The 27,704-nt window shown below is 31.0% G+C and overlaps 3 protein-coding genes across 7 annotated transcripts; 1 reads left to right on the top strand and 2 right to left on the bottom strand.

Annotated features, from left to right (window-relative positions):
• Positions 1–558: 558 nt before the first annotated feature.
• On the bottom strand, positions 559–2,858 carry LOC114192046 (FKBP-like peptidyl-prolyl cis-trans isomerase family protein). Its single transcript, XM_028081599.2, has 4 exons — positions 2,485–2,858; positions 2,009–2,131; positions 1,673–1,789; positions 559–805 (listed from the first exon to the last, which is right to left on the bottom strand). Exons 1-4 carry the CDS (start codon positions 2,827–2,829, stop codon positions 683–685), a joined length of 708 nt encoding a protein of 235 aa, XP_027937400.1. The 5' UTR covers positions 2,830–2,858; the 3' UTR covers positions 559–682.
• An 8,742-nt stretch (positions 2,859–11,600) lies between these two features.
• On the top strand, positions 11,601–12,796 carry LOC114192793 (uncharacterized). The gene is made up of 3 exons (XM_028082609.2): positions 11,601–11,823; positions 11,924–11,997; positions 12,365–12,796. Exons 1-3 carry the CDS (start codon positions 11,616–11,618, stop codon positions 12,470–12,472), a joined length of 390 nt encoding a protein of 129 aa, XP_027938410.1. The 5' UTR covers positions 11,601–11,615; the 3' UTR covers positions 12,473–12,796.
• Positions 12,303–21,133, bottom strand: LOC114192792 (polyadenylation and cleavage factor homolog 4-like). Of its 5 annotated transcripts, none has more exons than XM_085675782.1 (9): positions 20,239–21,133; positions 18,606–18,707; positions 18,159–18,413; positions 17,533–17,664; positions 17,004–17,462; positions 16,198–16,569; positions 14,836–16,020; positions 14,468–14,523; positions 12,303–13,950 (listed from the first exon to the last, which is right to left on the bottom strand). In XM_085675782.1, exons 1-8 carry the CDS (start codon positions 20,632–20,634, stop codon positions 14,512–14,514), a joined length of 2,913 nt encoding a protein of 970 aa, XP_085531908.1. In that variant the 5' UTR covers positions 20,635–21,133; the 3' UTR covers positions 12,303–13,950; positions 14,468–14,511. The 5 variants fall into 5 exon arrangements, with proteins under 5 accessions (XP_085531908.1, XP_085531907.1, XP_085531909.1 ...); XM_085675781.1 differs by having other exon boundaries at positions 12,303–13,909; XM_085675783.1 differs by having other exon boundaries at positions 12,303–13,906.
• Between the last annotated feature and the right edge of the window lie 6,571 nt (positions 21,134–27,704).

Here is a 27,704-nt window from a genome sequence, read left to right as displayed (position 1 = left end):
GTCAAATGTACATAGAAGTAAAGGTGGTGTCAAATAATTTTTTTCTATTATTTTAGCTTGAGTATAACAACGTGAACCATTGACTTAAAGTATATATATAATTTATTGAGTGCTGATAACGGTCTAAAACACGCCTAAATAGATAACAATGAAGACATGCTTAGCTTTGTATATTAGTTTGTCTTCGTATAGCTTTCAGTGATGACAATCAAATGCTCAAATACGTAGGAGATAGATTAATTTATGTAATTTACATTCATAATTTATTCAATCATATTAATTAAATAAATATATTTTTAACTCCTATTATACCGACAATAACAAATTATTTTAATCCTCAAAACTGTAATTTATTGCCTATTTGGGAAAAAAAAATAAAAAGAAGTTCGTCACTTCTGTCACTCTCTTAGAAATCCAAATTAACGTTAGTCCTACAAGTTAATTTGCTTTTAGTTTGTAAACTTAACCAGTGTCATCAATTTATAGTCTTAAAAATATTTTCAATGTTAATAATTACATTACTTCAAAACTAATAATTACACAGCAGACATCATGATATAACTGAATAAACTATAATAGACCAAAACCAATATGATTATGCAATGCTAAGATAAGTTTTTATCTTTGCCAATAATGATAACAGTATATATTTGATTGCCATGTTGGATCATACTTGTTGACTTCACTGATGCCTCACGCTCACCAGCTCAATATCAAATATAACTGTTCCTAAAGTGGAGCCTTCTCCATTTGCACGGCGAGTTGGATTAAAAATGGTAGTGAACAACCTCTGCCTGTCAAAGAACTTTTGTTTTGGAGGAATACGACACAGATTACTATATGAACAAGATCAACAATATACTTTATACAGCAACTAGTAATTACTTCATTTAACGACACTTCGCAATGTCAGAAAAATAAACACAAGATATAACATGGCATGTTACATATTAGTACTGACTTAAGCACAAGAGAAGAATCTAACTCAATAAACTAGTTTATGACCCTGACTTCATGTAATTCATTTGAGACTCATAACAGTATATTCCATGCTGTGTTAGATAAAGTCCTTATAACATCAGTCTAGTGTCCCCTTTTTTGTTTTTTCGGTTTCCCTTTTGTAATTCTTCTGACAGCCTGATATGGCGCCCAACTCACCCTTTCTATTAGACCCAAAGAACTATTAGATTCATATTTTATCTTTTATCAGTAATATGAAATATGAGCCAGCTAGGTTGTAAAAGGAAATCGTTAAAAATTTGTTGTTGTTTCTGTTTTGTGCATAACAACAAACAGGTGTGCATCATTATTTGTAAATATTAATTGTAATGATCCAGCATATAAGAATGAGACTTAAGCCTATTTCTATTTCTTTCTTTTGATTTTGTAGTGAGTTGCTTTGACCTCGAATGATAGTCCAACACTACAAAACATTATAACACAGCCAAAGGGTGCATTGTGTGTCCTGCATATGTTTCAGGGAGCTGTTCTTAGGTAAAGAAAACATGGCATCATCAGCAATTAGTTAAAAGGAAATATTGGAGATAGATTATTACTAGTTTTCTCTGCAATCCTTGGTCCAACAGCAGAAGAGAGTATTGTGAAAAGATTACTTTGAAGACATATGGTATAAAGGCATAAACATAAGTTTGGAGCAGAAAAAATTTCTTACGTTAGGTGGGATTGGCTCTTGTGATGTGTTTTGATACCCAAGTGATGGGGGTATGATGACTCTACGAATACCTCCTACTTTCATCGATCTCACTGCCACATCAATTCCAGCTATAACCTGAACATAACATTTGATTCAGATATGACATGAACACAGGATATAAATTTATAATTTAATAACAAACTTTGAAGAACATTCATGAAGAAGGTAGTTTTACAATCCATCCACAAAAACACTTGAGTGGCAGCTTCACAAACAGATCATGATCATGATCTTAGATATACATGAACATTAAGAAAGATTGGGAAGTGTTAGCATTTCCCTTCTATTCTATACCTTGCCAGAGCCAAGGACAAAGACAAATGGATTGGGTTCGCCATTGTCATCTTTGTGGTCATAGGTTGAGTCAAAACGCCATCCCTGTTTTGCTGCAAGCCTGCCATAGTAGTGAATTGCAACCTTCAAAATAACATGTTTACAATGTTAACCTAGCCATTATAAATGAAAAAAAATTAAAAAACTTACTTGTTTATGCGTTGATTATTCTATAAACTATAAATATAATGCTACAAATTATCTTACACTACCAATAAAGTAAACGCATCATGGCAGAAAACCAGCCATATAAAATAACACATATTATCAGCACTATAGGGTTTTCTAAAGTAGTCATTATATAAGTGAAGAAATGAGTAATTATATATCAATTTCACCCCAAAACTTTGAAATTACTTAACTATATGAGAATATGAAATGCAAATATGAAAGATTGGGAAGTGTTAGTATTGTAGAGGTGAAAAGGGGATAAATACCTGATCCCCATCTGAGGGAACTTCACCTGAACCATCAAGGAGGTCCAAAGCCTGAACTCCACCTGAATCAGGGATCTCAAAGAACTTTGATAAGGGCAATTTTGAAGAAGAAGAAGAAGAAGAAGAAGAAGTAGTAGAAGAGGAAGAAGAAGGAGGAGAAAGTGAGAAGATGAATGCAGAGAAAGTGGTGGAGATGAGAGAAAGAGATAAAGTTCTTCTTGTTGTTGAGGATGAAGCTGAACAATTTGCAAGCATGCTATTACATGAATTATAATTTCTGTATGGCAAAAGGCCACAGACACGTGTGGCACTTGCAGAGACACAGCATTCTATTATCGTCTTCATTTTCTTAGTTCTTAAAACAAAGAACAAGTTCTTTAAAAACTTGTCCCATAGCAAATCGCATTTCTATACTACTCTTCTCTTTTCCATTTTTTTTTTTTTCCTCTTAATTTTCTTGACTTGGAAATGAGACATACCATCGAACTAACTTCAGAAAAATTCTTTCTGAGAAATATAATTAAGAAAATAAAAATAAATGTATTATCTCCTTCAAGAAGATTTCAGTTTTTTCTTAAAGGAAATAACTTTACAAAATATTCTCAATATTGTCCCATTTATTAATACTCAAATTGCCCGTTTTAGATTGTTCCTCGCTCTGGATTTGAATCAGGTGATTGGAACTTTCAATAACTTCAAATTATCATTTTTAGATAGCACTACGTTTTAAACTTGTGCATAGACATGCGTTGGTATACGTGTGTTTATTAAAAGAGATTCAGAGATTAAGAAAATAAATAATAAATATTTTTAAATTTATAATTAAGTTTTGAATAAAATTAATGTGAACAATTATTTATAGGATTAGAAAGTTAATATGTCTATAAAAAAATAGGTTTAATTAGTCAAATAGTACTCGCTTTCGTTCAGAAGTTTCAATTTGGTATTTGTTTTCAAAAAAGTTTCAATTTCGTCCCAACTTTTGAAAAGTGTTTCAATTAGGTTCCTTTCAGAACAAAAAATTATTAAGTTAACGGCGTGTCACGTGTCAACCTCTGGTTTTTTTTTTAAATTTTTTAATTTTTTTAAATTTTTTAAATTTTTTTTTTTAAATTTTTTTAAATTTGTCACGTGTCAAATCCTTGGTGTGACACGTGGCATTGTTAGTGCCACGTGGCAAGGTACCACCACGTGTTAGTGTCTCTGCTAAGTGTAATTGTCTTGATTTCAATTTAGTCCCCACATATGTCTATTTATTTCAATTTAGTCCCCACATATGTTTATTTGTTTCAATTTAGTCCCCGCTTTATTTGTTTCAATCTTGTCCGAATATTTTTTTACAAAATAGAGAAATATTGTCTCCCCCTCAAGACCAAATTTATTATTTATATAAATGTTATATTGATATTTGTTATTAAAAATGACTTACAAAATTAATTACTTATATTTATATTAAATTTTAATAGTAAAAGTCATAAATAACAAAACATGAGTATAACAATTTCAATAATATTCATTTTTTTTGTTAAAAATGACATCATAACATATTACATTTTTATCTTAATTATTAATCCATGATTTGTTATTCATCACTTTTACCACTCAACTTTAATATAAATATCAATACTTAATTTTGTAAGTCATTTTTTAGTAACAAATATCAATATAATATTTATATAAATAATAAATGTTGTCTTAAAAGAGATACAATATTTTTTCTATTTTCAAAAAAAAAAATATTTGGACTAAATTGAAACAAAAAGAATGGGGACTAAATTGAAACAAATAAACATCTATAGGTACTAAATTAAAACAAATAGATACATGTGAGGACTAAATTGAAATCAACACAATGACACTTGACAGGACACTGACACGTGGCAGTACCTTGTCATGTGGCACTGATAATGCCATGTGTCACACCAAGGATTTGACACGTGGCAATTTTTTTAAAATTCAAAATAAAATTTAAAAAAATTAAAAAAAGTAAAAAAACCATAGCCTGACACGTGGCACGCCGTTAACAGCGTTAATTTTTTACTGAAAAGGACCTAATTGAAACAATTTTTCAAAAGTTGGGACAAAATTGAAACTTTTTTAAAAGCGGGTATCAAACTAAAACTTCCGAATGAAAGCAGGTACTATTCGACTAATTAAGCCTAAAAAATTTAAATAGTAGACTTTGTAAAAATACAAAGGATAAACCATGTGCAAAAATATTTTCTCTTGGACTAGTGAATTATTGTTCTTAGTATAATAGGTTTCTTTTATTTTCTCTTGGACTAGTGAATTATTGTTCTTAGTATAATAGGTTTCTTTTGGGCATTGTATTATGAGGCTAATAATTATGAGGCTAATAATATAGGATTTTCTTTATTGTCTTGTATAATGAACCAATTAGTCTAAGGTTTTCTTTGGACCTTATATTTGGGCCTAGGGTAGTAGTATAGGATTTTTGGGCCTACGGTAGGCACTAAGAGCATTCGCCTTTAGGTTTCCTCTAGTCACCCTTCCTCTTGAGTTGACCCAAACCTCTTAAGAGCACTCAAACATCACCACACCTTCACCATATGCACACCACTTCACCCATTTACCATATAGCTATCGCACCCTTTGAGGTTCTCTTCATGCTTGGCGCAACCTAGCTTGGAGAAGGAATCATCATAGACTCTCTAAAAATATAAAGGATATGTGCAAAAACATGTAGACTAGACTCACTAAAAGTATAAATTAGTGTATGAACAGACTACTCTAATGTGTATTGTTAAACTCGTCTAATTAGTGCATTGATAAACGTCTAATATGTGTTGTTAGACTCATTTAATCAATATATGGACACACTCATCTAATGTGTATTGTTAGACTCATCTAATCAATATATGGACAAACATATCTAGTGTATTGTAAGACTCGTCTACTTAGATAATGGCTAAAGCCATTTAATGTGTATTAATAGACTCACATGATACATGTATGAACAGACTCATTTAATTAGAGATAGACAAACTTGTCTAATGTGTGTTACAAGACTCATTTGATTAGTGTATGGATATACTCGTCTAATGTGTATTCTTAGACTTGTATAATCAATGTAAGGAATGACTCATCTAATGTTTTTTGCCATACTTATATAATGAGTGTATGGATAGACACGTCTAATGTGTATTGTTAGTCTCATCTAATGCTTTTCACTACACTCATTTAATCAGTATATGAACAAACTCGTTAAACGTATATTGTAAGATTTATTTAATAAGTGAATGAACAAATTTATGTAATGTGTATTAATTGACTCGTCCAACTTGTGTGTGAAAATTGTTTAATATATATTGGTAAAGTCGTTTAATCAATATATGAATGACTCGTCTAATATCTAGACTTGTCTAATCAAGATACAGAGTAATGTTTTGTATACTAAAAATATACAAAATATTGAACAATAAAAATATTTATATCATAATTTATTATAAAAAAAATAAATGTAATTTTGTGTTGAAATGTTTTTGAGACAAAATTATTAGGACAGTGTAACCAATCTGTTACAAAAATATATTATTTTTAAATAATATTATTTTAAGAAATAAAAATAAAATATATTTTTCCAAAATTTAATTTTAATGAATGACAAAGTAATTAAAAATCATAAAAGAATGGAATTAAAAATAAAAAAAATAGTATTGAAAAAAAATTTCAAATATAAGTTATTTTTGTCTAATATTTTTTTATTATATTTATCTAGTGTTTGTTGATAGATTCATTCAATATATATAAAAATATATCTCTCTATATATAATATATTCTTAGGCTCTCAAACTAATGACAATATAAATACATTATATTTTGAGACAATTAACATGTTAGTTTTCACTTTATTTTTCAGTTTTATTAAACTCACAACAATTTGAAGTTAGAAATACTATAACTTATATTTTAATCCTTAGAAATAAATTATTTAATACAATCTTTTAATTTATTTTTGTTACAAATACAATTATTTAAAATCTTATACGAATTTTTATGTTTATATATAATTCATGTTTTTTTTTAATAATATCGAATTAATTTTGCCATAATAAAAATATAAAGAATAATCAACAATAGAAATATTTATATAATAATTTAATATAATGATGATAAATATAATTTTGTGTGGATATTTATCTGTAAGATGAGATTATTATATGACAATTTTTTTATATGACAATGAAAATAATTTGTATCATTAACGAATATATATTATTTCTTAAATAATATTGTTGGAATAAATAAAAATAAATAAAAATTTTTAAATTTAATTTTATTAAATGATCAAATAATTAGAAGTCATAAATGATAAAACTAAAAATGAAAAACAAAAATAGTATAAAAAGAAGATTTAATACTTCAAATATTAGTTTTTTAAAATAATAAATATATTGAAAATATGTTAGAGAAAATTATTTTAGTGATGATTAAAATGTGTGTAAGTCTTTGATCTACGGATACGTGAGTGATGTCTGTGTATCCGTGTCCAGAATGAATCTGACATGGATAATTCGCATCAGTGTTTTATCAATAGTTCACAAAGTTAATAGAACTGTTTCATGATACAGATAAGCCCATTTTTAATTTATTAAAGGATTTTTATTATTTTTTAATTACTATCTTTAATATTAATAATCTCCAATATCAATAATCCACAAATTTAAATATTATCTTTAATTTATTAATCAGATTTTCTTCAATTTCTTAAAAATTTCTTATTTTATTTTTTTACGATTTCTTTCTTTAATATTAATTTGGTTTTTAAGTATGTTTTATCATTTTTAATTCATATATTGAGTTTAATATATTTAATATTTTTTTAACTTTGATATCATTTAAAACAAATTATAATAGCATCATATATCTTTAATAAAATGAATTGACATATAAAAAACGTATCGTATCTTATATTTTTTAATATAAAAAAATTGTGTATTGAATACCCGTATTATATTCGTGTATTATAGGTTTAAGTGCACACATTAAAAGAAGTTATTATTTATTTATTTTGAAAAAATAATTTTTAAAATGATTTTTAGTATTATATATCAAAATAAAATCATGTTAAACATCATTGTTACTTTCACGTGGTGAATTTTTTATTAATTTCTTATAGTATATTTTTATATTTAGAACAAATAAATTTAAAATTAAATAAATAGATAAAGAAGTGAAATAATTTCTTTGTACATATTGCAACAAAATAAATATAAATAAAAAATAAATTAAATTAAGAATGTCAAATGACTAAGAAACTAATTTTTAAGACAATTATCAACAAACGCGAATAATAAAATAGATTTTATATATATATATATATATATATATATATATATATATATATATATATATATATATATATATATATATATATATATGTATGTATATATATAATCTTTATACTACTTCTATACACATATGATTAGTATAATTATTTATTAGAGATTATCAATTAAATTTTATACATTAAATACGAAGAATATTCAATAATAAAAATATTTATATTATGTTAATAATAAATATGTTTTATTTTAAAAATATTTATATTCCTAAGATAAAACTATTATAACTATTTTTAAATAATAGTATTTTACAAAATAAAATTAAAAAATTTTATTTTATTAAATGACTAAGTAATTAAATCTTGTAAAAGAAAAAAAAATAGTATACAAAAAAATTAATTTATTCAAAATAATATTATGTTATAAAATTAAAATATAATATATTAAGTAATCAAATAATTTGAAGAGTTAAATATATTTTTGGTTCAAAAACTTCTATGTGAAAATTGAAATTAGTCAATCTTAAAAAATTTTGTTCAATTTAGTTTCTCAATTCTAGAAATGCTTAAATTTAGTCTTTTTAACCAAGTTTTCTTAAGTTTATTTTGACGTTTCGAATGCATCTCTTAACTATTAATGAAGCAAAAATGTGTAAAAATGTGTCAAACGGTGTAAACAACTCAAATATTATTATAAAACGTGTTTGAACCTTTAAATAAATTTAATAAAATTTGGTTAAAATGACACATTACTAAAATTAGGAGATTAAATTTGACTAAAATTTTAAAAAAAGACAAATTCTAATTTTCACTAAAAATTAAGGAACAAAAACACATTTAATTCTAATTTAAATCATGACAATGAGTTGAATTTGTGGAACAATTTTAATTAAGGTCCTGTATTCAACTCATGGAATGAATCATTGCAAAAGATGTATGCTTGGAATTTTCTCTTTCATATTCCACTAACAAGTGACATCTATTAAATAAGGAGATGAACAAAGGTCATTTACTTAATCAATGTAATTTCTTCCAATCACATTGCATAAATTTCATATGAGGAAAGTGGCATAACGCTATTTGTTTTGAAGTATAAGAATTAATCCGAAAAAATTTATTCATGTACTTAAACCCTCAATTTTGAGTTGAACAAGAACATAAAATAGAATCATGTTCGATTCGCATCACTTCTTCTTACCACCCCTTTACATTCCTTGTGCAATGCTGAATTACTTTAACAGAAAAATAAAAAGTGAAAAATGAAAAGAAAAGAAGAACCTTTTTTTGTGATGTGAAGTCCTCCAAATAAACATGTACAGGTTGTGCTTTATTATACAGCGTGGCCCCACCCATTCTTGCACAGATTGTTTTTAAGCTGAGCTTCGGACGACAATAATTGTTATCATAATTATGTTAGTCAATCACTTTATTTGTTGGAAACTTCATATTCATCGTAGATAAAACAATTTCAGATTTTACAAGTGGATGAAAATCGCATTTTATAAATTGATTTTGTAAAGTTGAGTTATGTTAAAATTAATTTATTAATATGATTTTAGAGTTATGAGTATTAGTTTATTATACTGAAATTTGTTATTTATTGAGTCTATGTCATCCGATATTAGATCATTTATTAATGTTTAGTCTCACGCTTAATATAGATATGTCTCGTCGTGAGGGTGTATGTTAGAAATTTCACATCGACTAATACGATTTTATAATATATAAGTGAGTCTAAATCTCATCTTACAAGCTGGTTTTGTGATATTGAGTTTAAAATTCACTTCTTAACTTTATTTCTAAAATATATGGAATTACTCAACCGTACAAATTCATTTTATTTTTAATTGATCTAAGATCTCCAAAACACATCTTTATGAAGTATATATATATATATATACCTCAAACATGAAATTCGATGTTAATGAGTGATCCAATAACTCATGACACCATAAGCTCAACTACCAATAAATCTCATTAAAATTTATTATTTTAAAAAATAAATTTTAAATTTAATTTAATCTTACAAAACTGAATTATTAAAAGAGATTTTGATTCATTTATATAGTATAAATTCGTCTTGAATATAATGATTACATTTTTGTTATTAATAATCTCCACGGTTATAATAAGATGATTCGGTGTATGAAAACACCATTCTATTATGTTACCTTTTAGACTTAAGAATGATATTTTTAAGGCACAGAAATTTGTACTCCTGTTGTGAACATTTCTGCATAAACACATTGAAAAAGTTGAGTGGAAGTTCTGAATTTAATTAAGAATTGGTATAGAAACATGTTTATGAAATGTGCATTGCACATGGTGATTCATGTTATCGCAGGTTTCACAGGTTTCACATTACAGGCTTTTGAATAGATAGGAAAAGTAAAGTTTAGAGTGGTTTTATGAGCAGATAAGAATATAACTTTACTTCTCACTAATTCAACAATTCATCAGTGGTCCACCATGTCTACTCAGTTTTTATAACTTTGTCTTTTTCTTACTGCTTCTACTTTCATCACAAATCTTCACATCATTGGTTACACCCTGTTTGCTTCTTGTTGAAGAGTTGTTTGGAATAAAACATCAAAATGTCATGTATGTCGACCATGACAAGGATTCATTAAAATAACATGTTTTGATGTGATATTATTATAGATCAGGAATACAACTTAATTCATACCAATTAGTTTATTATAAATTTAATTAAAAGTGAGTCAACTCAGTATAGATAAACAAATAAGTTAAACTTTTAAATTATCAAACTACATTTTAATCTTAAAAAAATTAAAATATGTCTACCTACATAATTAAAAACAGTAAATAATCATAAAAAATTATAAATAATAAATAATTATAAAAAGTTACAAAAAATTATTGATAATAAATTACATACAATCAGACTCAAATATAATTAACTTATAAATTAAGTAAATCAAATTTAATTTGATCAATACTAAAAAAATTATATCTTTACAGTTTAATCCGACTTCAACCCGTCATCGGTCTAACTAACTCACACATTTGAACTTATTTTAACAACCTAAACACCACCATTGATATATTCGTAAGAAAGGAAAGCAAGTTAATGTTCTATGATAAATTCAAAATGTAAAAATAAGAAAATTACGAACTATCATGATACATTTTTTTTTCTAAAAAATCATTAAGGAAAGATTATATAAATGCCACTTCAGTACAACTTACACAAAAAGATTAACATTACTTTTAATTAAAAACCTCAATAAATTAATTTATGAGGTTTTTTCCAAATTAAATTATTCACATCACAAGTTTATTAAGAAACTTTAGGAAAAGTAATATTAAATTTATAAAAAAAAAGTTGAATGAAAAAATAATGGTATGAAAAGGGAAACAGCTGTCGGCACAGCGAGATGGGGAGATTGATGGTCTCTGAACATCCAATACATGCAAAATAAATACGTATTGGTGATCTCATCCTCTCAAAGATGGTAAAAATATTTAATTGATTTGTTCAATTTGAAAGATGCGAAGGAAGTGTAAGTCATGTTTCGTTGTTGGCTATGGTCACACTTTAATTAGTTTTGTTTTGTAGCTGGGTTTTGGACCACAACGAAAATGACAATCCTTATTCTCCTGTGTCTTCATGCTGAGATAAATGGTGCTTCTGTACACCGAAATGATGCGATGCTGTTATCACATGAAAGAATGAAGAGTCTATTACGTACCTCACCAAGGTTGGAGCCATTGTTGGTTTTGAGTTAAAGACAAAGATGGTAAATGGGTAGGGTCCCATGAAGCTGCTTCTAATTTCTGGACTATTAGAGGGGGTCACCACGTGATGACTCAAACCCTCCTTCTACACCACTTTTTTCACTTATTTATTTATTCCTTCTTTCACCTACTTTGCTGCATGCTTTCATTCTTCTCTCTGTTGCTCTCTCACTCCCTTAATATTCAACCAATGAAGCATCACTTTGCTTTTCTTTTCTTTCTTCTCCTTCTTTCCTCCTTCCTAGTTTCTGCTCGTCTCCTTCAACCACCCAAAGGTGAACTATATGACATGCTATATTATATTATATTATATTATATTATATTATATTCTATATTATTATATTTCATGTATTTGTCTTTCTTCACTTGATGTAGGTGAGAAGGAAGTGGAGGTCCATGATAACGCTATTTCTCGGTCATCCTTTGAGCTAAATGACAATATGGAAGAAGTAAGAATATTTTAACCTATCTCAATCTCCATTTGCATGTTGCTTTCTCATACACACAGTTTAAAACCAAACTGAACCTGTTTACCATGAATGATTGCCTTCATTGCCTGTAAAATACTTCCCGTTTATATTTCTATTCTCATTTTTAAATATAACAATGTATTGGGTTCTTTTAATTTGTTTTCGGTTTTCAAAAGTTATTACGAAAACTAGAGAGAAGAGAGGAATTCTGTTTTTTGTTTTCACTTTCTGTTCTCTATTTTTGTACAAACTTTTTAAAGAAAGAAGATTGAAAACAGGAAATGTTTCTCCAAACCAAAGGCCAATAATTTAATTGCTTTCTCTAATTGGATGTGATTTCATACAGTTAATGGGTTCAGAGGAGTGCTATGTGAAGGATGAAGGGTGCAGTAGCAGAAGGATGATGGTGGATGCCCACTTGGATTACATCTACACGCAACACCACAAGCCTTGAATTAATTGGACTTCAACTTTGGTTCCAAGGCAGAGTATTATTAAGTACGAGTCCCTAATATAAAAACCAATAAAGCAAGCCTTGTTCTGTTTTTCCGTGATTCAAGTTGTGCCTGTCACTGAAATGAAAAAGGAAATAATTAATTACATAACATAATGTTTTCAGGATATACGTTTTCCAAGATGTACATTCACAAATCATATATTCCTGCATATCTGTGAGTAGACAAGACCATCTTGGTCACTTTGCCCAAACAAATGTTTTTTGTCTTTGAATCATTGTGTAATTTTAATTTCCCAGTAGTGTTTATCGGTTCCAAGTCCACCTATTGAGTTTCTCAAATGTAGTAATTATGCAATTTAAGTCTCTTGCACACATAGTACATTAGCATTTTGTTTCAAAAACCTTGTTAGACATCACTACAAAATGTTAACATCCCAGTAAAGTTGACAACTTAAATTTTCATTAATCACATGTCACCACTTGAAAAGTCTGAAAGCAAAAAAAAAACATACAACAAATAAACAAATATTGTAAAATTCGTTCAAAATGGAAAAATTAAAATTAAGAAATAAAATTGCACGAATAGAATACTCAGTTACCGAAAATACAATATAAAGTATTTTCGATGTCAGCACTCTCGTGACCATGAGTGAATCGAATTTCAGTGACAAGTTCATTTACTCGTGTTTGACAAGTTCATTTACCGAAAATACAATAATATAGCCCTTGATATAACTTGTCACGAAATTGGAACACTTGAACCTTTTCTTTTTAAGGAAGGCATACAATTAGGATACCTTATCCCTCTAGAAGCCCAAATTATAATTGTTGGACCTAACGGAATTTTTTGCACATGACCAATGAAATAACCAGTTGTTGTTACATATTGGCACAAGCACCACTAGTCCAATCTTAAGGGGAACAAGTTGAAATATGCAGCCGATAGGTTAGAAAAACAACATAAAGTACCAATAAGGTATCAGTTATTGAGTGTATTTATGACACGACCTAATTGAAATAGTTTAACTAACTGATTAATAACAAGATTAGCACCTGGATGACTAATGAATCATCTCCAATAAACATTTTGATATTTTGTCAATGAATTTGGTCACAAAGAAACACATCAGCTCACATGCGACTCGGTCACAATTAAAAAGTGTGCAGAAAGTAATGCAAAAAAAGATAACTTAATATCAACTCTTGTGCAACAAGTAACATGTAGAAATTTGGCAGTGGCAAAAATAAATGACAGCAAAACGCAAATTATTTGCAGAAATTTCTTGCACAAAAACGTATAGATGCTGTGCGAATATCATTCTAAGTACATAATTCGCCAACTAAATGCTAGGGGTGAAAAGGCGTATTTACCTAGCAGAATCAACATTAAATAATAAAGGCTCCGCATTCGATTAGGAAAGGTACATCTTTCTTCTTTATTGAAAACCAAAAAAATGAAAAACTCAGTCAGTTCTCTGCAAGAAAAATATAAATCAACATTCACCATTGTTCATAGAAATGAAATTTATAACATTAGGAAAGCAATGTCCCGGTAGAAAGTAACACTGCAATTCCGAAACCCCTTGCGTGGGACAGGGTGTAAGGAAAACACATAAAAGGTAATCAGAATAGTTGAAATTCATATGATACAGAGAATGCCATCCAATATTTGGGATAACTACTACGACCACACTGCTTTGCCCCATATTACAACCAGATGTTGTTTAAAAGGCACAAATCCACTTCAATAAGCAAAATGAAGTAATGCAACCGCATCAATGAGCAAAAGTTGAGGTGCAGAAGCTAACGCACTATATATACTTTGAACACTAAGGAATATCCTTTTCGTTCCTGAGTGCAAAAGAAACTAAAGAAAACAAAAAAAAAAAGTGCACAAAATTCGTTTGACAGCTCTAGAAACCAATTAGAAAACAATGAAGCATTAAGAGCCACCAGATTTGATTAATTCAAAGTAAACCTTAGTTCCCTCACCTTCAAAGTTCTTGCTGCAACAGAGCTCCAATGTTAACTTGATTTTAATCCTGTCCCTGTAAAATTTAACAGGTCCAGACATTATCAGCAACAAAAGTCCTTCGATTTGAAGAAAGCAAATAGTGGGGTAAAAGAAAATAACAAAACAGGTTTTTTTAACTTGAGAAACAGAGAACCTAGGACAATCATTTTAAATGATCTGGTAACAGGGCAAGTTAACTTTCAATGCTCAACTGCCACTGATATACCAGAGCATAGCAACCAAAAATTTAAGTAGACACCGTCTTTCAAATAGGAAAGGTGTGTTACATTGAACTTAAACAAGAAAACCTCGTTTCTGTCCACATATATCAAGTAATAAGTCTTACCATCTCAGGGACACTTGAAATCAAGTTATCTGATAAGCAATTTGCATGAATGATGGGACCCCTTCCAGTACTCATATCTCCAGTTCCCATCTCACTGCTGCTATTAGAGTTAGCAAAGTAAACAGCTCCTTTGAACATCCATTCCCCACTTTCCTCATAGTAAAAATCTTCAAATAGCTCACCGCACAACACGCACAAGCATTGGTTTTCATCTGCTACAGCCATAGCATCCTCTTGACTTCTGTCTGCTTCATTGCCATATGTATTTACAGAATCAGCCTCATTCTCTGATACATATTCAGCCTTGCCAACAATCCAGTCACTTGACTTAAGATACCATCTCGTTGCCTTAGTTAAACCATCCTCTTCTCTATCCCTTGTGGCATGCCACTCCAAGTGTCTATTGAACTGTTTTTGGAATCTGAGTCTAAAGCCACAAATGCTGCAATGATGTGGAAGATCATCAAATAATCCACTAATTACAGACGAATGGAATTCTCGTAATACATCATGCTTAAACTCAAAGCCAATGAGATTTACAACTCCTGGACTGGTTGATTCACACAAAGATATGGGTGTTCTTGCAGTGTCATCAACCTCATCTTTGATTGAAGGAACTGGAACAGCTGCAGAACCAGAAACTGAGGCCACAGGCAGAGAGTTACCGGTGGTAATGCTATCGCTTTCTTCTTCCAATCGAGTCAGCAACTCAGAGGGCACCTTAGTTGTTGATTCTGTTTCTGCAGATATCAAGCCTTTTGCAACTAAAGAGCTTAAAAGGTTGGCAATTGGATTTAAGCTACTATTGGTATCAGTTGTCTGGGCAGAGGCACTGCTGACATTAGAGGAAGCAGATGGTAAAGTAGATAACCTAGGTGGTTGTCCAGCCTTTCTTTTAGGCATTTTTGAAAGAGCAGATGAATTATCACCAGAAGGACCTAATGAAGATGGTAATGCAATTGCGGACACTGAAGAAATTACTGTGGCAGGGGAAGGGCCACCTGCTCGTGAAGGCCGAACACCTAATCGAGTTGGAAGATTCCCTGTACTCATGCTACTTTTAGTTTCTCTGGCTAAAGGAACCTTGGACACAGGTGGCTTCTCAGTCTTAACAGTAACCTCATTGTGAGAAGTGCCCAATTGTTGCTGATGCCTTGCCTGAAAAGTCGTTGAAGAGAATGGACCCTGCAAATTTTTCAATTGTGATCTTTGTAAGTGACAATCCTGAATATTAGGAGGAAGAGCAGTTGAAGAATCTTTAATATAGTGGCTTGTAGACCTCCCCAGAAATTCAGATGCCTTATGTGTCTGGGAAGGTCTTGCTCAGCCAAATTTTGCACAGGATGAATAGTGCACACTTACTGGCGGTGATGGAGACCTCCGCTGCAAAGGTGACTGCCCTGAAGGATTTTCAGCTCCCAAAGAATGAAAGGGTCCTGCAATTCCTGGCAATCCTATGGTTGCACTTGACAGGTATGGCCGATTCTCCATCCTGGCAATAGAGGCATTTGTATTGGACGGTATGGCACCAAGTGTGGACACAAATCTGCTGGAGTGACCAGCCTTCCGATTCAACTCATCAGTAGAATGCTGCTCTTGCAATTGCCATGATAGTGATGAATGATGCTGAGATGCAGGAAATTGTTTCTTTTCATTGGCTTGAGATTCAATGCCTATTTCTCTATCAGCATTTACCACAAAAGCATTTCTGACTTGGATGCGATCTTCAACTTCCTGCAAACAATATATATATATAAATATACACAACAATTAATGTGCATAGCTACATAATGCTAACAATGAAAAATGGCCAAGAAAAAACCAGGATTACTGTATTAATTGGTCAGTAATTTAAGGATCTGTGTTTCTAGGGATTTGGAGTTTAACTGACAATTAGAAAATTAGGATCGGGTTATTTGGGTCCCAGAGTCCTGGATATGTGATTCCTATTCTAGATACAACTTCATTTATTTTTCTTCTTTTTATTAGGATTTTAAGAGTCCTATAAGCTTGGGTTGTGTATCAACTAGAGTGTCCTGGCCACCTGCAGTTTGTTCCTCATTTATACTCTCTTCGGGCTTTATCTCTAATCAATGTAGGACTTGGCCTTTTCCGAACGTATTTTGCATCATTTTGATACCCAAATCACCAACTACTACCAAGCTTACCAAATTCTCATCATCAGCGGTCCAAGCATCTTTGCTCAAGCTGCTAACAACAGATGTACCGTGACCAGTCAAGCCAGAGTTCATCTCATCCCATGTGTACTCCTCTTCCTCAGAATTTTTCCAGCTATTTGAGATCACATTGCTCTGTATGCTAGTTATGTTATGTGCCGGTTGATGATGTGCATCCAAAACCATGGACTTTGGTGCATCGGTACTTGAAAAACTATACTTGAGACTCAAACCATTTCTTTGTCCAGGCATGGTCCCCGCAACAACACCAGATTTGTTGTACCAACCTTTGTCATGTCCAGACTCAGTCACCCTACCACCAGGTCGGCTGATACCCAAGCCTAAATTCCTTGAAACATTGGAACCAAAGTCATTGCTTCCATAGGATGCACCAGTGCTCTTTTCTGGAGCAGAATCATTGAATGCATCTCTTCGAGCACGAGGATCATTCTGCATTGTAGATTAGCACATTAAATCATGACAACTGACAGTGAATGGAATAAGGGGAAAGAAACTTTACTTCACATGAATTGACGCTAACTGTAACATTAGGATCCACCCATGGTCGTAAAACACCTAAAGTTCTACCAGGCATCTCTTGGTCATCATTTGAGTTTGAAATTGCTCCAGTCATATCATCAACTCCTTTAGTCTTCAAGACAGAAAAAGTAGATGCCAAAAGAATTAAGCACTAGGGATGTGAAATAAGAAAGGATATGACAACTAACATGTAAAATGTCTTTTGCTATAACAGTTAAATTATTAGCTCTGCAAGGCAATCATTGTATGGATAATATCTATAGAACAGTGACAGTTAGCTCTAAGAAACCCATCCCAACCGGGGGAAGAGTTCAATGTTTCCAAGTTAATGCAGCCAAGCTAGAGTTGGTTGACTAGATGTATAAAGTCAAGTTGTCTACGATATCACACAAGACATATTGTCAATCAAAAAAATGTTAATGATAAGAAGAGTTAAAGTTTTTCAATTAATCCATATAATATATCCAAAGCCATTTTCATCATGGAATGAATTCATAATCCAATTCATCACAAAATAAATTCTGTCTTTTGTAACTTGACCTATCCGAACCAATTCAATGTTCTAAAACTTTAAAGGATAAATCAAGGTGCAATCATTTCACACACCCTGCTGGACTGCTGTAGACGTTGTCTTTCTAAATACTTGGGATTAACATGAATACTATGAGGTGGACGTTGTGACTGTGAATCACTCCTGAGTGAAGCAGAAGCAGATGAGCTATTGACTGCAGAAGTGAAGCCCAATTCTTTCTCAATAATCTGAAGGGTCTGAGGAGGAAAGACTCCTTTCCAAGTTCCAAAAAGATGCCTCATACTTTGATGGACTGAAGGATCAACCTGTCTGTATGCTTTGCAGAATACCTAATATGTAAAGGAGTAATTAGAAACTATCAACATAAAAATAGACATCTAAAATCGCAAAGACATGCAGCATTTGAGTACTTGCATAACATAACTACTTAACGTATTTGTCATAGACAAGTACAAGATGATGATTACAAGAGAGGAAAAACGAAATCAACAACAGGCTAAAAAGAAGAATAAATGTCTGACCTCAGGTAGCCTGGCAGCGAAGTATTTTATATAGTCCCGCCCAATATTCTTAACAATACTGTCTAAAAGATAAAGTGATGGCAGCTTTTGATCACTAGGAACCTGGAAATTCATTAACTCAACTAATGAAAAAAGACCCTTTTTCAGTATTACAAAAAGAATAATGACCAAAGAGCAAGAAAAAGACAGCTTGCGTGTGTAAAGTAACAGAAACCAATAATATTCTACTCGCACTTGGAAAATAGCAGTAAATAAAATGAAAATCTAGAAATAGTATATCAACAGCAATTGGATCTAAAATTACATAGAAGTTTCACTAAAATGTCACAACTGTCCAAAATTGTTAGTTACTTCATTCCTTAGTTCTAGTTCCTCTAACAGTCAAGGTCTCATAGTAAGGAGACAAATAACAAAAGTAAACAAACACAAAAAACAGGATAAACATTTTTATTGGTCATTTTGATTGAACAAGTGCAACATATAACAAAAGTCTTAACAATGTACAAGATGTATTACAGCATTTTTTTTGGAAACTCAGGAAATATGAAACGTCTCCATTCCTATAAAAAGAATGTGATATTCAACCTCCAAGATTAAATTAAATACCAATGGTTCCTTCCACTATTTGATTCAAATTGATTTTAAAGGGATACATCTCTGTTATCATAAATTACATGGTACATGTAAGTCGCTCAATCAAAGCAAATCTACAAGTAGAAAAATGAAATGATAAAATTACAATGTCTTTGGCTATACAAATTCTGTCTAAAATATAACACCCCGCCACCCCACCCAAAAGGAAAAAAAAAAAAAAAAAAAAAACTAAAAAGAAACAACTAGAGAGGTAAAACTTGAAACGATGCATTGGCTCATGATCTACAAAGTGAAAAATACTGTAAAAGTACAATGTATATTACAAACATTGGAAATGGAAACAGGGAGACAGAGAGAGAACATTTATGAGATTGGCAACAGTGAAATGTTATGCCTTGGCTCACATAACGTGTTCACTTAAATTATTTTAAAGATTCATCTCCCCCTGTGCATACTTGGTCAAGAAAATACCAGGTCAACTGTGGTGAACCACTCTCTAATGATGCTGCCTGTCTGTTGCTAATGATTACCAAACCGCCATAATCTTGCAGATTGAAGAATGATAGCCTTTTCAAGTTTATTTTTATTTAGATTGCAGGGCTTCATATACGCCAATCGTTGAGTGGACCAATGAAATGAAATTGGAAAATTATAATAAAGCCCATATCTCCAAACATGTTTTTCTCTTCCCATGGCAACTGCAACTCTTTCCCCAATCACCAGACAACTTCTACAACAGTAATAACACTAAAGAATCACATTTCATTAATAGCAAACATTACAATACTGCCGCTTTCTCGGAAAGACGCTGTACCACACCACAAAGCATAAGAAATGACACAATTTATCACAATATCAGGAACCCGGTTTCCTTTTCAATTCCAAGTATGTTACAACAATTTTCTATCAGGATCACCAACACAATAAAAATTCCTTTCCTTTTCTATCCGTTCAATTCAATCAGCAATTGGCAACGTATCCCTAACAAAACAACAATTGAACAGAGAAACAGCTGCACAGTACTATAAACTAAGTTCACCTCTAGAATGTTAGCACAAACAGTTGCTGCAATGGCCTTCTCCGCAGCTTGGTTCTCCCCTGCAATGATAGTCAAGTTGGTAATTATCGGTTTCGAGTTGAAAGTAAGTTCTGCAAGAGCTGCCTTATACTGAGTAACAAGCTCCTGAAATGGCAATGGCTGGGGCTGATAACCGCCACCTCCAGCACCACCCCGGCGACCAAAATCATTGCTTTCAACGTCTCTTTCGTTTGTTCTAAACCTTGCAGACGGTAACGTCGTAACCCCAAAAATCATTTGTAGCTGAGGAAACTGTCTCGCACCAGAATTCGGAACCCGATCCAGCTCTTCCATCAATCGGGGCTTCTTCGGCCCTGGCTCTCGCGATCTATCGAACGGTCTACGCGAGTTCTCCATGCCCGCCAAATCAAACGCCCAACAACTAAACAAAAATAAACCCCAATCCTAACCCTAATTTATATACAATTGCGCGACAAAGATGTATAAACTAGATTACAAGATGAAAGTTGCTTCGCTGTTATTGTATTATTTACATCAAATCAGAACAATCGAAATAAGCGAGGAAAAATTACAAAACTGAAACAAAAAAAAAAAAAACAATTCTACATTGTACAACGATAACAGAAGCAAAACCCTAATTTCAGTTAGTACAATAAGAAGAAGAGGAGCGGTAGAACAGAGAGGGTTGAGGAGCCTTGAAAATTTGTTCTTGGGTGCGTAAAGAGGAAAAGAAGGGTTGGAAATTCGATAGGGAAGAGATGAAATAACAGTGTAAGAGTAAAGCTGGTTTTTCAGACAACGCCTCGTGATATTTTCTCATGTTTTTCAAGGAGGAGGCTATTTTAAATGGATGGATTTCCTTAATAAATTCTGCTTTTGTCCTTAGTTTGACTCCAAAATCTGTTGTTTTTTCTTATTTTATGTTTGATGGGACACTTACCAAGAGGTACGTGAGTGATACCATCTTCCAAATATGGTGAAAATGGTGGGTTTTTGAGTTTAAAACTACGTGTGACATGGTGCGTGATCGGAAGAAAATATCAACAAGTGCAACCAGATTACTACTAATTTTAAATTTCTTTTAACTTTACTTTTTTGTAAATTTTAAAATCGTTTGAGATATTGTTTCTTCCAAAAAAAAATCTTGTTGGGATAGAAGTAGATACAAAACTAAAATATACTAGCATTGTGTTTTCTTGTTAAATCTATATTAGAAGATTTCGAACGGATAAGATTAGCAAGGTGGCATATACCATGATTTTCTTTTTTTCACATGCTCTTCAACAAACCTTCAATTCATTTTGTAATTGAAAGGTCTTTTTATAAGCTTGATGTTAAATCTTATATAATAGTTATATAGTTTTAATTATTAGGGTATAATCACTTTTCGAAATTATCATAATTATAGAAATTGAAAGTTGTATATCAACGAATAAGTTGTTTATGTGGTGGAACATGTGGTATAGTACGTTGCTAAGTCACAATATGAGAAACTAAAATGTTTACACCACTTATAATCTTAATTACAAAGTTTAATTTCTGAGTGATGTAGTAGTATCTAGCACTTTCATGACAAAAAAGAAAAATAGTTTCACCGCTAAAAGAACTAACAAGTAACTTATTTTTATGCATATGAACCTTATTTGTGGGATCTCCAATTACAAAGGTTGGTTACCATCATGATGAAAATCACCCAAAGGGTTGTGACACGAGCCAATGGCAAGACCCAAAAGCTTTCTAAAAATGTAAAATAGGAATAGAAAATGTGTATAGACTTAACCTGTTTCTATTTGTATATAGAAGTTTAAATTGGGCTTGTATTTTTGGGCCCTTGTTTTTGTGAGATAATCTATTTAGACATTTAGGTCAATCTTCAAATACCAACCAAATGGATTAGTTGTCTTCTATGATCCAATCTTCTCATAGGCCAACACAAACGCACAAGCCAACTTGTACAACAGCCCAACAAGATGCCTTTTATGATTGGACCAAGCCAAAACGCAACCCAATTCCCACCCAGTTGCCTGAATGCATTATTCTCCTAGGTTTCTCCTTGACAAATACATGTGTAGTCCAATACACACCAACTTAAGTGTATTATCCTCTTTAGGCCAATTTACGTATACTGATAAGTGCCAAAAATCATGAAAGATTCATAGAGAACTTTGGCACTTTTGTTTGTAAATCGTGTTATCTCATATTGATTCTCCCTAAATCTAAGATAAATGAGTTTCAATTACATGCTTCCAAGTTTTGACTTAAAGAAATCACGTGATCCCTATTTTGTGTAATTTTTAGGTAAATTAAAGTAGAAGGAGGAAAGAACACGAGAAGAGTGAAAGGAGAAATCAAGAAACAGATAAGAAACTTTGCAGGGTCGCTCAAACCAAAGCAATTGCGCCCAAGCAAGAGCTTGGGCCGCCAATCTCGCCTAAGCGAAGAAGGATCTCGCCTAAGCAAGAGCTTGTGCAGTGGGGATCATCTTTTGCCGCCATTCTCGCCCAAGCGAGATTTGATGCTGCCAATCTCGCCTAAGCGAGAGTTCGTGAAGGAGCTTCTGTAGTTATGTGATTCTCGCTCAAGGTAGAATTGGGTCGCCTAAGCGAGACCCTTTCTTCATGCTGAAGTACTCTATCTCACCCAAGCGAGAGTTCGTGTTGTATATATATTATGGAAATTCATAACTGTAGACCAGCTGGGGAATTTTGGAGAAGAACTACAGACTTGCTGGTGTCAGGTTTTGCCAGGAAGACTTTCAATGTGGGACTTAGACTCACACTTGGATTCCTAACAGCTGGAACTGCGACCACAAGCAGAGCACAGATCATTGGTTTCTTCTTCTTGTTTAGTTCTTAGGATTTGATAGCTACCATGATTGGTTAATCTTCCTCTTTGGGATTGAATGTAATCTACTCGAACTTGGATGTAATTTGGTGAGAGCAGAGCACAGATCACAAATGATATATAGAAAGATATCGATGTATATTTTTTTCATCAAAAATTGAAAAAAAGAATGTGATTTTTTAGTTAAGCTAATATTTCTTCTTTGGAATATCTGCAAAAAAAAAATTCGAATTTTATCCTTTTACTATCATAAATTTTTTTCTTTGAATGAATATTTGTCTCGGGAATTCCAAGTCCTCTTTTCTTTTCTTCTTTTTTCATTTTTTCTATTTCTTTAATAACTACTTTTCTTTTAGTATTGAGATCCTTTATAGATTTTTTTTTCAATGAAAAATTTGTCGACTTTATCTTATTGTTCTGCTCTTAATGCTTGATTTTATCTTATGAATATGTGAGGAATCAATATTCAGGAAACTAATCTTATGAATTTTATACGCGAGGTATTTATTTTAACTGATTTCGTTCCTCGTGAGTTCGACACTCTACTTAAAAATCATTATACTACTTGGTTAGGAACTCAATATACACAATGGTCTCATTTGTTTGCACTTAAGCTATGAAGTCAATGCTTATAAACTTTTGAAATATCCTTAGGTTGCCCGATGTGGGACTTTGTCCCTCCACACATAAAAGATGTTGGAGCATTTCTAGTCATCTCTTGAGTGCATCCAAGAATGCAACATGCCAACCATCATGTACAATTATGTGGTGAGAATCCACACATCATTCACACAATGCTCATGAAGCTTGTGCAAATAAATGCTTGAGGTGAGCTCTACTATGAGACTTGTTTAAGTTAAAGCATAAAAGCTTAATGGCATCTCCAACTTGCTCATTCGGTCTAACCCATGTCAAAAGAGCAAGGCTTTTAACATGTCATATACTGTTTAATGACACCTTATAGATAGCGCTTGTTTCGACAAGTGTTATCTTTATATTTTCCAACAAACAACACTTTTACATAAAGAGTTATCTATGACAACACTTTTTCATCAATAGATAGTGCTTTTTCTAGTCACCAATAGATAGCGCTTGTTTGAACAAGCGTTGTCTATTTTCATTAATAAATAGAGCTATTTTAATCCATCAATAGATGGGTTTTCTGAAACAAGCATTGTGTATTGGTTCGATTATTACTTTTATATAATTTATTTAATTTTTTGTTCATTCCTTATCTTTTTTGTGTTACCTGTAGAAAACATTTATGACAACTATAACAACTAATAAAAAACTAACCAAATATGATTCAGATTGTAGAGTGAGTAATTTCACGGATAGTATTACGTCACCAATGGACAATGATGACCATGTTGATTAATTAATTAATAATTTGTGATTAATGTAACCAACAAGACATGAGCAATTTCACTAAATCCTCAACAAAAACAAACAACATAATTATCGTGACCTAAATGGTTTGAATGATGTTTAAAGTATTTCCAAGTTTTTACATGTTCATTGTACTTGTACTCTGTTATGTTAAAGATTTTCAATTCAAGCCATCCATCACCTTTCTAAATATGCTAACTAATTATATTATTTTACTCACATGCCCATACAATACCTTTGAACTTGAAATCAAGCAAAATCGAAATGAAGGGGCATTGAAATTCTTACATAATCACACAAAACTTAATGAAGTTTATATATTTTAAAAAAAGTATAAAATTTCATGAAAAAAATTAGGAAGAGCTAAGATTTTCGATACTCATCCATCATGTCCCATTTTTGGAAAACTAGGGGGCCAAAATACTTGACAAAACATTGTTCCTAACCTCCCCTATTTAGTTATATAATCGCAATATAAAAAAAACCTATAAGCATTTACTAATGAGATAAAAACATCAATCCTCCCTGACTTCAATGATTTGATTGTCAGAATATTGTTAACATCTGCAATTAGGAAAATACTACAACAAAGAAAATTTAAATTAAATTAGTCAATCAAAATCCTATTACCAATGAATTATATATACAACAAGATAACTTACATATATTGGAATTGCCCCTCCTTCACAATATGTGACAATTTCCTTGATATAACAACAAATGTAATACCCAAAATCATGGTCGTTGGATTGTTTGGGACACTAGAAAACCAAAAGTAGACAACATCAATATAATTGGTATTAGCCTTCAAATAAAACAACATCATTTGATCTTCAAATACACAATTGTAATCTACCTTAATTGATGTCCACTTGATATTGCTTAACTTAGACTTTCAAACCATAGATCCTCTTTGAGCATGTAAGGTTTATATAACCCTAATTAATAAATAAAAATAAAGCATATATAAGTAAAAAAATACAACTAAAAGTATATATATATATATATATATATATATATATATATATATATGAATCACATCAAGGAAATTCTTACATGTCAAACAACTTCTTCAAATATTGCTTGATATTAAATTGATTATACCAATGCATGATTTCATTTCACTTAGTAAAGTCAACAACTACAAATTAAAACAACAATAAAAATACAATTAGTAAAAATTAAAGGACTAGTTAAATTATAGCATGTAACGTTTCATCCACCAATATAAAATATCTTGCAAAACAATTAAGATTTTCTATAACTAAAAATCTTAAACAAAAAATAAACTTCACATTATAGAAATGGACAAGTTAAGAATTTCAAGGCATTAGGAAAGATTTATAGGGAAGTAATCACTTTCCCATATTTGGTACAAGTTTTAGTAAACACGTTCCCACGAATTCAAAAGGAATGGTTGAGAAACCATTTCAAAAATTAAGAATGACTAGCTTTTAAATTATCTTTTATTATTATTAAATAAGTTTTTAAACATCATGAAATCGGTTTTCAAAATTAATGATCAATATTTTAGCCAGTTAAAGTACATATTTGTTTAATATTTTTAATTATTATTTGAGTAATTCTTTAAACCCTGATTTCATTAATTTTTTTTAAAGTAATTTTTCTCATTTTTTTATTATTTTTTTTCAATTGCAATCTCGATGAATGGTTTCTTTTGGTTAAGAACCTAATATAACAATAATGAACAAATTCAAAAATAAAAAGAATTGATACCTAGAAACTCATAATTAAACTAATTAAGCCTTTTGGTTGGTTTTTCATAAATAAAAAAATACCTTTTAGTTTATTATGTGTTTCCCTAACTTGCCGAAAGGAAATTAACATTTGATTGAAATTGTTGTTTTTAAGTAATTTCTCATTAAATCAGTTATTTCTTTTAAAAATGTCAGTAATTTGTATTATTGCAAACAGATACAATTAGTTTCTATATTTCAAAAGTTTTCAAGAAGTAATCATTAAATTATCCTACATCAAAATGAATATGTAATAGACTGGACCTAAACCTAAAATTGGGAGAACTATAGAGAAGCTAACTATATTATTCTAATTTAGGTTAAAAGAAAATTCTACATTAGTTTTTTATATTGATAGAGTTATTAAAAGTTTGATAACCTATGGTATAAGTCCAGTGTTTGATGGACTCAGTGTGGTGCCAATCTTCACCATGATGCATCTTGCTTCCATGGACTCTATCAGTAATGTTTTGAACATGGTGGATTTGTGTTGCAAAGAGATTAAACCACTTTAGAGGAGTTGATAATATTCTTATGCATAATAATAGACTTGACTATGATCACTTGACTCAAACATTCGTGCAAGGGATTCCTTTTTTAGTAATAACACAAGCCCAATAACTTGTTTATCTGCAAGTTGTTTCAACTCAGTCACAGTGAATAATCATCCAAACCAACATACTCTATAATCAAAAGAGAATATGAACAAGAAAACTAATCCAGTGGAACAACAGTCTAAGTCTCCTAAGTAACCCTTTGGACAACATGAATTCAATTTCAATGAGGGGAAAAAGGAGGGAGACAGGTAACACGTTATAAATGGGCAACTTAATGGTCCACCTAATGTTGTAATGTCAGCAAGTTGCAACTCTTCCGGTATACCCTTCCCACCAATCATATAAACTTGAAAATAAAGAACACCAATGGAAAAAGTATCACATAGCTAATTATGCCAACTTTCATTCATTAACATTAGAACAACTTAATCTATCAAAATGTGTGAGTATTTCTTGTGTTAATATTATTGTGGAAGGTTGTCATATAATGTTATTTAAAAAATAAAAATGCTAAATATAAGTACCACTATTGAAACGAGTCCTAATAGCCAAGGTAAACATTAACCAATCTAAATTGTAATTGAGCACAAGAAGATTTAGATCTAAAGGAACCTTTTATTTTTCTTGTGTAGAAGGATGTTTCATATTGATATTGGCAAAGAAATGATTTATATAATTGATTATAGGAAAATCACATTTGCTGCTTGAAGAAAATTGAGAAAACTAAATTATTGAACATTTTGTGGTTGAACATTATTTTATTCAACAGAACAAATATGGTATAATTTCTAATTCCTTTTGCATTATTTTATGACTTCATAATAAATAACTGCTTAGCCACAAGTTAAACGTATTGTCTAAACACATCATTTATTCTAACCAGATGCTCAACAAAATTCATAAGTCAATTATATGATTA

Source organism: Vigna unguiculata, chromosome 7 (assembly GCF_037176805.1).
Source record: "Vigna unguiculata cultivar grain cowpea cultivar isolate G323 ecotype 2 chromosome 7, ASM3717680v1, whole genome shotgun sequence".
In the NCBI taxonomy this organism is placed as follows: domain Eukaryota; kingdom Viridiplantae; phylum Streptophyta; class Magnoliopsida; order Fabales; family Fabaceae; genus Vigna; species Vigna unguiculata.
The sequence above is the reverse complement of the archived record's forward strand: the minus strand, read 5'-3'. Positions and strand labels throughout refer to the sequence as shown.

Bases quoted from the DNA above. Each gene is read 5' to 3' on its own strand.
- LOC114192046 (XM_028081599.2), bottom strand. From the start codon at position 2,829: ATGAAGACGATAATAGAATGCTGTGTCTCTGCAAGTGCCACACGTGTC. The intron at 2,132-2,484 runs GTATTTATCCCC...GTTATTTTGAAG, and splicing joins TTCCCTCAGATGGGGATCAG to GTTGCAATTCACTACTATGG. The intron at 806-1,672 runs GTAAGAAATTTT...CCAAAACAAAAG, and splicing joins AAGAGCCAATCCCACCTAAC to TTCTTTGACAGGCAGAGGTT.
- LOC114192793 (XM_028082609.2), top strand. From the start codon at position 11,616: ATGACTCAAACCCTCCTTCTACACCACTTTTTTCACTTATTTATTTAT. The intron at 11,824-11,923 runs GTGAACTATATG...CACTTGATGTAG, and splicing joins TCTCCTTCAACCACCCAAAG to GTGAGAAGGAAGTGGAGGTC. The intron at 11,998-12,364 runs GTAAGAATATTT...GATTTCATACAG, and splicing joins TAAATGACAATATGGAAGAA to TTAATGGGTTCAGAGGAGTG.
- LOC114192792 (XM_085675782.1), bottom strand. From the start codon at position 20,634: ATGGAGAACTCGCGTAGACCGTTCGATAGATCGCGAGAGCCAGGGCCG. The intron at 18,414-18,605 runs GTCAGACATTTA...TTTACATATTAG, and splicing joins TCGCTGCCAGGCTACCTGAG to GTATTCTGCAAAGCATACAG. The intron at 17,665-18,158 runs GTGTGTGAAATG...TCTGTCTTGAAG, and splicing joins GTCTACAGCAGTCCAGCAGG to ACTAAAGGAGTTGATGATAT.